General features: G+C 49.6%; 1 protein-coding gene across 1 annotated transcript; it reads left to right on the top strand.

Moving 5' to 3' along the window:
* The first annotated feature begins 104 nt into the window (after positions 1–104).
* LOC104466983 lies at positions 105–8,397 on the top strand. Its single transcript, XM_010080583.1, has 9 exons — positions 105–165; positions 906–1,019; positions 2,356–4,041; positions 4,632–4,731; positions 5,392–5,540; positions 5,713–5,825; positions 6,616–6,705; positions 7,602–7,724; positions 8,203–8,397. Exons 1-9 carry the CDS (start codon positions 105–107, stop codon positions 8,395–8,397), a joined length of 2,631 nt encoding a protein of 876 aa, XP_010078885.1.
* The last annotated feature ends 2,432 nt before the right edge of the window (positions 8,398–10,829 follow it).

Here is a 10,829-nt window from a genome sequence, read left to right as displayed (position 1 = left end):
GCAGGGAGGAACGCAGGCCAGTGGAGTTGCTTTGGTTATAAAGAGCTAGGGAGGACAGAGCGGCGGCATTTCAGCCCGTATCTGGGTCTTCAGCGGACTCTGCGATGGCAGACAGGAAAGCTGAGTCACTGCATTCCTCCATAGGGCTCTTGGGCATTTCCGCAGGTAGGGATCGAGTCGTCTTGGCATGGGAGGATGGGGTTGGGACTAGCTTTCGTGGACAACCTCCTTTTCGAAGGGGGCTAAAGAGTCTGTTTATTCTGAACCTCCTCTGCCTAGGTAAAGCTTTTAGATCCAGAGATCCCTGTGCCTATTGCAGCAGCCAACACAATGTTTGTCTTGGCTTTAAAGTGCTGGCCTGAGCTTTTGGACTCGATCCATCCTGGGTGGGAAGCAAATCAAAACTTTTTTGGTAGTCATTTTCATAAATAATTTGGAAGCGCTTTCCTCCCTTTTCCCTTTCTGGCTGTTTTCCCTGCAGCTCTGTTTGCCGTGCTCACTCCCTTTCGTTTGCTCCTCCTTTGCATTTCGGCTGTCCGAGTGCTGCCCCTTTGCATTTGGAGGCTGGTTTTCTGTAGGCACAAGGCTCAGGTGATCATCTGTAGAGCACCCGTGCGCGTGTCTGTCTGCCTTTTGTGTAATGGGGATGGGAGAGCTGATTTCTACCTTTATCTGACAGCAGGGGAGCACTTGCAAACATCATTAAGTTCAAGTTTCTTAAAACTAGACACTTAGAGAAGAGTGAGACCTTGGGCACAAACCAAGTTACAACACCCCCCTGCCAGCTCCTTAGATTTCATTATTTGCAGACCTCGTGCTGTTATTTTTTCTCTGTTCTCTCCTGGTTTTTCTGGGCAAAGTTTTCAAGCTCTTTCTTTTTTTTCCGCCTCCCTTGTCACGCACAGGATCGCTCGTACTGGCGGTGCATTTCTACGGCTTCCCCAGAGCCGCCCCTCTGATCCCCAGCACAGCTCTAGGAGTCCTGCTCTTGATTTTATCCTCTCTTCTGGCATATGCAGGTAGGACACCGAGGATGGCCAGCTTCAAGACCTCCCCCTTCTACCGCTTTGCATGTATTTGGGCTGCTTTGTAAATAGGTTTGTACAAACCGTGGCAGCCTTGCCAGAGCACTGATTCATTCTCCTAGAGGAGGGTGTCAGCACAGCAGTTTTTTCCTACATAGGCGAGCAGAGAAATCGATGTTAGTTTTGAACAAATGCTTTACCAGGGTCTCTGTGAATTTTCACAGAACATGATTTCTCTACAAATGGTTCCCAGGCTTTCTGAGAGTACTTTAGGCATCTGTGGATTGAAAGGGCGTGTCAACGTGTAAATGCCAAGAGATCTACTTGTCTGGGAGAAAAAATCACTGGCTGTAACAAAGTTGAGGCTTTTTAGAACGAATGCTGAGTTATTTCTCCTTTTTAACACATAGTGATGAGGACAGGAAAATCACAGAATTGGTGCTAGGTTTTTTTCCTCTACAAAACAGACGGCTTGGGAGAGTCACTACATATTTAACCTGTGAAACATAGGTCCACCTCTTCTCAGTCAGTGATGGCACAAAGCGTTAGTAGAAAGCTCTTAGAAGCAGCTGTATTGATGGGACCATATGGAATGGGCCACTGGGCAGGTGATCATTGTAGAATCACAGAATGGTTTGGGTGGGAAGGGACCTTAGAGACCATCCAGTGCCACCCCCTGCCATGGGCAGGGACACCTCCCACCAGACCAGGTTGCCCAAAGCCTCATTCAGCCTGGCCTGGAACCCCTCCAGGGATGGGCCATCCACAGCTGCTCTGATTTTGCACCCTTGGTGGAAATCAACAGCTTCCTACCAAAGGCAGGAATTTCTGTGCTCCCTTGCTCCAGGCAGTGCGTACTTGTGTGATTACAGTCCCCTGTAGCCTGGGGACTCATTCAGCAGAGCTCTTGCTTCCCTTCCCAGCCTAGGTCTAGCTCACAAAGCTGTATCAGTTTGAGGAAGCAGTGAAGCACAGGTCCATCACAAAGCTTGGAAGGAAGCTTTCTGGTCTGTCCGTGCTGATCAGTATCTTCACATCATGCGGTACAGTGCTTGGTTAAAGGATCTCCAGTAGTGTGGGCTCGCCTCAGGCATTCTGCTGAACACAAAGTGGTGGAGTCTTTACGGTCATGTCTGAACAGTGTAGTGGGGCTTGGTGCAGACCTACCCAAACTCACGGTAGCATCATGCAGGACCTGTGCAGCTCCACGCTAGCATAGCGATCATGCTTCCAATGCACCATGTGCCTATAGCACACGTCCTCACTACCTCTTTCCATACCCTACTGTCTCGAAACCACAGTTCCATCCCCATTGTCGTTTTTTTCACAGGAATTCGGAGAAGCCTAAGAAATGCCTCCCTGTTCTTGTCTCTCTGCCTGACCATCTCAGCGTTCTGGTGCGGCTATGGAGTGGTCTTCATCCTGGGAGGGCAAGGAGTTTTGAACGACACCGGTGATTTCCGCAATGCCTTGGTGCCTGGCCTGGTCACATTTACTTTGGCACTACTCATTATTGCAGTGGTGGGCTTCCTTTGCAGAGAGGTCATCCTCGCTATGATTGCTTCTGCTGTCTCACTTGCCAGTGCTCATGAAGTCGCCATGCACTATAGCACAACTTTCGGTTCCTCTGCTGTGGCTTGCAATTATATGATTGTCTGCTTGGTTGGGGGTTATTTTGCTCTGGGAAGGATTCTTTATTTCCTAACCAAAGAGAAAATTGCCCTCCCTGGCACAGATCTGGCCAAGAAAAAGACCCATGAGCAGATCCAATCCACCAGTGTCAACATGAATCATTTTGCAGTCACCGGTCTGATCCTGAACATGCTGTCTGCCAGTGTCTTTGGCTGTAGGCTCCTGGGCGTCACTGGCAAATTATTTATTGGTCAGGTGCCCTGGCTGTGGACAGCTGGGGTCTACCAGATTGGCGTCTGCATTTTATCATACCGTGCAATGGATGTACTAATGGCTACGTTCTTTGGTTTCACTTCCATCCTGAAATTTGCTGGAGGCTATTGCCTTCTGTACCCAGTCTGGCAACTGGAGGAGCCATCTTTCCCTTCTCCATTCCTGGTGATTTTCTCAATTCTTTTTGCTGTCTTGGCTCTTTTTCTCACCCTTAAGAGCCCAGTGGATGGCCTGTATTTGCTGTTTTATGTGGCTTACTGCATTGCGTTAGCTTGCCGTCCCAAGGGATTTTTTGAAGGTGGACCCCAAGGCGTGGCTGTGGCCATCTTTGTAGCCTCAGCCTTGATGACTCTAATTCACCTGTACAATGTGAAAGCAAATGCCAAGATCCCAACAGGGAAGGCTGCTGTGAAGGCTCTACTTGCTCGTAGCAGTTTTCTGAAGCTTCGAGAAGGAGCAGACCTTCACGCTCCCTACCTAGGCTATTCCAAGTATGCAGATGCAGACGTACTCGGCTATGCATGCAGTGTCCTGGCTTCTTTTGCCATAACAATGACAGGGGACCCACAGGCTCCACTTGCCGCTGTTGTAATTCCGTGGGTGGTGGTAGCTGGTGGGATCCTTAAGCTTCTAAGCGGCTCAGTGGCCTTTGCCCGGGGTAAGACCTTGGAGAGCACTGCCTTCATTCTCTATGCTGTCATGTGGATCATCTGGGGCTTGACAAGATATGGTGGCCTCTATGGCACTACCAGAAGCTTCCACGCAGCGGTAGGCATCATTGCGTTCATGCTCTTCAACGGCTTCATTGTCTTCTGCACGCTCTTCTTAAACATCGCCTGGTTCTTTTACTCCCTCACTTTCTTTCTCATCGCTATCAGCTTCTTGCTGGATGCCATCCATGCTCTTCCAGCTGGCTATGACATTGCTGCCACTCTCATCTTTGGTCTGGTCAGCTTTTACTGCTTCCTGTCTGCCCTTCTCAACAGCATCTTTGAGGGTTCCTGCTTGCCCATGGGTAGGCCCATTGTCCAGCTTAGTGGTGTGGGGGGAGGAATGACCAAGTGCCTTCACCTGCCTGCCAGGAAAGCTTCCTCAGTCAAGAGAATTGCAGGTAAGGGAAATACCTAGGGCATGATGTGGGGGTGGAGGGAAAATTCTGGGAGGTTTTGTAGCAAAGCTCTGTTAAAAGGACATTGTTCCAATCCAGATGTGGAAACCATGGTAACCTGATGACATTTTGATGAAGTGAGCCAAGTTACAAGACTCATTAGAAGCTAAATACACCCTGGGGGAGATAGGACCGATTCCATGATGGGAGCTGGGTTTAGCGGCGAATTTGCTGCTGTCTCTCCTGTATCATACCGCTGTCTGCTCACCCAGTCTGAGATACATGAATCCTCCAGGCTGGGGCTGCCACTGAAGGCTTTGTCCAGAGAAAGCAGGGCAAACGCACGGTGCTTGCTCTCTCCACAGGGCTGAATGACTTCTGGCCCTGAGGAGCGTGGCCCAGAACTCCCCTAAATGCCAGATCTCCTCTTGGATGGATGCTAGAAAAGGCACTGTCAGAGGAAATGCTTTGTTAGTTGGGAAAAGGAGATGAGAGCACCGAATTGGCTGTTTTGTCTGTGACAGCTCTTCCGTGAATTACAGCCCCTCACTTCTAGTCACTCAAGGGGTTCTGCCCTGTTCACATGCCAACAGATATCCTGAAGAACGGAGGGACTTGCGGCATCCCCACGGATACTGTGTATGTGCTTGTGGCAGCCTGTAATCGGCCCGATGCTGTGGAGAAAGCTCACCAGTAAGTATTTGCCTTGCTGCCCCAGGGAGGGCTTCCTTGGCTGGTCTAAAGAAGCCTTTAGGACTCAGAGCTGCTGCTGAGTCCTGGCCACAGCAGCCATCGAGAGCAGTGAGACGGACGGCATAGCCTTCATGGGAACAACCAGGTGATGAGCCTGGGGGAGAAGATCTGAATGAGGAAGGCAGAGAGTTGAGCTGGAATGGTCTTCTAGGATATTGAAGGCTCCTGGCAGGTGATGGAGCCAGGTAGCTTGGATGCCACAAGGAAACCCAAAGTGGCAGGTCGGGCAGGGGTTTATTGTACATATTGTCACAACCCAAGCCACTCCCGTGTGTAACAAATGCTCCTAATGGTACTTTTGTAAGCAGCAGGGACCCCTTATATTGGTGAAGTTTCCTCAGAACTTGGGCAATCGGGACGTCTACCCATCACTGTGCAAGAAGCCAAAACCTTGATGTGGAGCAGACATTCCTGACGGGGAATAGTTGCTAATGTCCGTTCCTGTCAGGTCGTCTGTTGAGCAGTCCTGCTTCTCCTACAGACGGGTGACCTGGGGCAGAGCCTGGCTGAACTCTAGGCCTCGCCAACGCAATTTCCTTTGCAGATTGATAATAAACCCCCGTCTTACTTCCAGGCTCATTTTTCTTGCCTCCTTTGCAGGTCCAAGCGCCAGGCTCAGGATCGCCCCATGTCACTCTGGATTTCTAGCCTGAAGCAGCTGGAACCTGCAAAGCATTTGTTCCCTCCCGTCCTCTGGGACTTCATGGAGGCTGCCTGGCCATCCCCCATTAGCTTGGTGGTTCCCAGAGGTGAGGAAATCTTGCTACTTCCAAGCTCTCTGGAGAGCTTTGGCTTTGAAACTCCAACTTTTAAGCCATGCATCCCTGCAATGCCACACGTTCCGTGGTGATGCATCCGGTAAGATCTTTGTGTTCGAGTTGATGTACATCCATAAGGGCTGTGTGGCTCTTCCTCGTGCAGGTGGATGGGTGGACTTCCTGGGAATGAAGGACTCCGCTAAATACGTCGGCACCCCTCAGAGCATCGCCATCCGCATCCCCGACTGCTCTGTCACCACACACCTCATCGACTTGGTGAGTACACAGAGCACGCTCATCCCACAGTGCTGGTGACCAGTCCTTGTCATTCCGCTGTCTAGGGAGCAGGGCTGGTGTCGGTCAGTAGCACCCAGGTCCTCTGGCCTGCTGGAGAGGAGAAGGATTGTGCGAGGCTGGAGCACCCTGTCAGCCCTCTTGGCATGTCGCCTCTCCTCTCTTTCTTTTCTCAATGAAGCGAGGATCCTAGCGTGTTCAGACAGGTTTGGGGAGTGAATAGTGCTAATGAGAGTAGCTCCTGCAAGAAAAATATAATTAAGAAGGGGTGGGGTGTGCAGGCAGCTGGGAGCTGATTTTATTGCAGAAAAGAGGGTAAAAGGAATAACGCACCAGGTCAGAAACCCAGAAGAGATGCAATTGACAGACACTTTGTCTGATTTCCTACATAGAACACTTCTGTTGCAAGCACGGGCTTATCTGAAGCCAGAATAACTTCAGAAAGTCCAGAATGCGGCCAGAGAAACTGTGATACCCTGCACGTTCTGCTCATTTCTAGGACAGGCATTGTGGGTCTTTGGCAATTACTGTTGCTGGAAAACAAAATGTTCTTTCTTGATCAACATCAGTAAACCGCAGATCAGCAGGGTGTTAGTCACCCGTCCACGGATTTGGTGGGATTGTAGTTGCCTACAAAGTCGGTGTCTCTACCTGAGTGAGTCACACCGAGTTCTATTTAGAGTCACAGAGACTCATGAGTGAACTTCAGAGATCCTCCGTTTTATACAGCAAAACTTGCTCAGAGCTTTTGTTTCCGTTTTTCTGCCACCAGGTTGGCCCCATTGTGGTCACGTCAGCTAACCCAACGGGAGAGGCAGACACAACACACCACAACCAAGTGTATGCCAAGCTGGGAGACAAGGTAACTGGGGCTCTGTGTCTCTTCATTCCGGCTGGCCCCAGAAGATGTGGGGATGGAAGAACACAACCACTCTGTTTCCAGCAGGCAAATCAATAGATGATGTCGAGAATCTGGGAAAGCATCTCGTTAAAAAAATCCCATGGACACTCCTCATGTTGGTGTCATAGTGAAGGAACAGTGTAAAATACAGAACCTGGTGGGAAACTAAAATTCTTCTGATTTATACAATATAGTTATGGCTTGGCAATGTGAGTTGGTTCATCTTCCAACGCAGAATTATATGAGCAAGAAAAAAATGCTTCTTTGCTCACAAGCAATAAAACCACTGATGCCTGAATGTGCCAGGGCTCCAGCTGGGGCTGAGCTGTCAGAACACAGGGGATTCCCATCTAAAGCTGAAGCTGGTCTAAAAGTGCTGTCAGAGCTCTGAAATATTCCTGGCTTTTAGAACTTTCATAAGTTCTGGAAGTACGATGGCCATGGCCATTCAGATGGCTGCCTTTCATTTCACTGCTAACTCCTGGGTGTTCTGCATTTTGTATATTCACAGCAGCTTATGTGAGGGCAGTTTTAAACAAAAGGTGGTACAAATTTTCCGCCTCTAACTCCTCAAAAACCTGGTTATTTATACATTTACTTTGTAGATGGGACTTCTTCGGAGCTCCTCAGCTGATGTAAACCTGTCTTTGCTGAACTGCTGACCTACAACCCATGCAGCTCCCTCTCTCTTTATTAAGTTCATTCATTCCAAATTCAGCCCTTAGCGTCCATACAGCGGGGTAGGAAGGAGCAGAGTTGCCTTTGGTAACAATTACCTGCTGTTGAGAGGGGGAAGCTGCCCTCTCTTTTCCCAAGTGCTTGAGGGAACCTTGGTGTGAACATCTGTTGCTCTCCAGGTGGATGCAGTCCTTTGTGATGGCCCTTCTCCAGAGAACATCGCCTCCACCGTTGTGGACTGCACCAAAATCGACAGTGGGAACATAGGATTCTTCAGAGTCGGCATCATCCCCAAGTCTCAGGTATAATTAATCTTGATTTTATTTCTGCTCCCTTTCTCCATCTCCGTTATATGGGTCTCAGTCTGGGGGTTTCCTAATTCCATGAGGAGGTGAAGAGATCTGTGCTAGCATGAGGAGTTATCACAGGGTGGTGTGAAAGAGCAGAAAAACCGAGCTCCGTGTTGCCTGCATCCCACTCCTGCTTCCAGATCACCATCACACCTCTCTGTGCTGTGAACGCTGCTGGGGAACATGCGAGGTGAGGCTGATCCGTTCACAGAAAGAGCTCTGAGATCCAAGGTCATGGACCTCTGTGGGGCAGGCTCTCCATTTACACCCATCCCAGAGACCTCTGAGCAGGCAGAAATGCTCAAGTAATCCCAAGGCTGAGCCCAGACACATGCTTGAAAGAGAACAGGGCATTATTCCAGTAGCAGGAGAAGAAATTAGTGTTTCCCCTAATTACGAACCCACTGACGGCTGTGTTTACTAATTCCAGGTGCTGCAGATACTGGAGCAGGTGCAGAAGAAGCACACGTTGGTTCCTAGCAGTGGCACTTGCCCCACAAAAGGCCAGGAAGAACATCAGAACCACAGCCATGCTGTGCACAACGGGGTGGGCAAGGCTGCCGCGGAAGAGACGGCGCTGGTGCAGTCCCCTGATGACGGCTGCGAGAACCAAACCCGCCTCTGACTCCCGCGCAGGTCGAGCAGCTGCGTGCTCACTGGGAAGGTGTTTGCTGGAAAATGACATTTAGGTCAAACTGGGGCATGGGAGACACTTCCCATCTGCAGGGGTGACGTGTTCATCTTTCTGTGCACGCTGCTCAGATATCCCAGTGCAGAGCTGACTTACAAACCACAGTCACCCGGAAAGTGAAATTTTCACTTATGGAGACTCCCAGCTTTCACTGACGATCAGACGTGACCAAAGAAAGTGTTATATTGGTGCCAGACTGGCCCCAGAGTGTCAGAGCTTTATTCCTTTCCCTGGGTGTTCATACCTTTGGTTTGGGGCACAGTGAGGTGTTTCGTAATTACATGGTGGGGGGAAAGCACTGCTTGAAACTTGAAGTAGGGGAGGGAGAGGAGACGATGTATCCCAGCGCTGTGCTGGGGAATACAGCGGGTTTCCTGAACTAGGTGAGGCAAAGAGTGGCCTCGGGAGCTGGGGCTTGGTGTGTCTTCTCAAAATGGAGTTCACAGAACCCAATACTAAAAAAGAAATGCTGTTATCCACGATGCCGTTTTCTGTATCTCACCGTTGGTGTCAGGGTGGAATTACCATTTCCTCACTCCCATCAGATCTCCTCAGACGTGCTGGAGCATTACAGAAGACCCTCCCTTCCCACGCTAACTTCTGCAGAGCAGGAATTCCAGGAGAATCATCTGCACTGCGTCTGAGGATGCGAGAAGCTGGTCTCTTGCCTTAGAGCATAGCTGCACACATCTCATGGCACGATTCCTCCAGAGCGCGGATCCAGCTGCTGACCGGGGGGAGGTGGAAAGAAATCCCAAACCAACGTGAAGAGTTTTCCATTCCCAAAACTGCCTGGCTGTGCAGTTTCTGGCCTCTGAAAACTGGTGATCTTATTCTTACCTGACTCAGGTGCAAGGTGCTGATCAAACTCCAGCTGAAACCAATGAGTTGATTCACTGATTTCACCTGAAGTTCTGCTGGAACTCCAGCGTAAATGCTGTGCAGTCAGAGGAGTTCAGCCTCTAGGAACCAGAACCAGGTCTTCTCGGCTTGTCCTTACAGAACTGGCTCTCTTCCTGCAGAGAAAGAGAATGCCAGATAATTGAGGTTGTTCGGTGGTTTTACTGGTCTACTTACTGTATGTCTTTGGAGTTTATTAAAACTGATTTTTGGAAAGCAATAAAGTATTTTCAATAAACACTCATATGTCACGCAGGACTGTGCTATTGTCTGCGGCAAGTACCTGGAAAAAAAAGTACTTGGGGTAGGGGTCAAAGGGGTAGGGGTCTCAGCACGGGAGGGTTCCTGGCCATACACCGAGGATCTTATGAGGGAATCAAACTGCGTCGCTTTCCGGGGTGGGGAAGAGAAGGGAAACAGAAGAAGATAACTCGGAACACCACCCCCTGGTGCCAGCTCCCTTCCTGAGTGAGGAGTGCGAACGAGCTCATAAACACCAGGGCTGAACCTCATCCCTTGCCTCAACACAGTCAAAAAACCCCATAAACGCTGAAATCTGGGGTAGTGCGGTGGAGAAGCATTGACCTGGAGAGGTGCTCAAGCATCACAAAGCCTTTCGCTGCAGGAAAACAGCAAAAAAAATAAAATCCCCCAGGGATGCTGCTGCCCAGAGCAGCTGTGGATGCCCCATCCCTGGAGGGGTTCAAGGCCAGGCTGGATGAGGCTTTGGGCAACCTGGGCTGGTGGGAGGTGTCCCTGCCCATGGCAGGGGGGGAACTGGGTGGTCTCTGAAGGACCCTCCCAACCCAAACCATCCTGTGATTCTGTGATTCTGTACATTTTGGTGTGCCATGCCTTAAAAATGACTTTAAAAGCTTCAGAAGATGCCTTGCCTGGGTGCATTTTTCTTCTTTGTCTCTCTCTCCGTGGTGCTTCTTCCTTAACCACAGACAGTTTTGTTCACAGCATCAGAACACAGGGACAACATGTGGGGGAATCTTTTCTCACTTTGCTGAGCGAGGTGCAAGGCAGGGAGATGTTTCAGCTCCATCCATGTTTTATCCCACCTACAGCTCTCCTGGGTACGAGCAAACTGGAAGGAAATAGTTGAGGGAGGAGGAGATTTAAATGGAGTGTTTCAGTTAAATCAAGGAAAAAAAAAAAAAAATTCCTAATATTTCCAGAGTTTTCCCAGTATTCAAGGTGAAGGAAAACACTTTTAAACAGAAGTGGGGAGAGAGGAGAAGCCACTGTTTAAAGTGGCAAATCCAAACTGCTTTGGTATGGAACTGTTGAGGCCAACATTTGAGCCCTTTTCAGCATAGCTCCTGAAAAATCACAGATCAAATCCGTTCTGAGATATTGACAAGAATTTATCAAAAATTTTCATCATTCTAAAAATGTAGGTTTTGGTCCCAAATTGTTGCTCAGCCGTCCGCAGAGACTTTCACTGAGCTCCGCTGGTG

The sequence above is a fragment of the Pterocles gutturalis genome, unplaced genomic scaffold (genome assembly GCF_000699245.1).
Source record: "Pterocles gutturalis isolate BGI_N339 unplaced genomic scaffold, ASM69924v1 scaffold24164, whole genome shotgun sequence".
NCBI classification, from domain to species: Eukaryota; Metazoa; Chordata; class Aves; order Pterocliformes; family Pteroclidae; genus Pterocles; species Pterocles gutturalis.
Note: the sequence above shows the minus strand (reverse complement) of the source record. Positions and strands in the feature narration are given on the sequence as shown.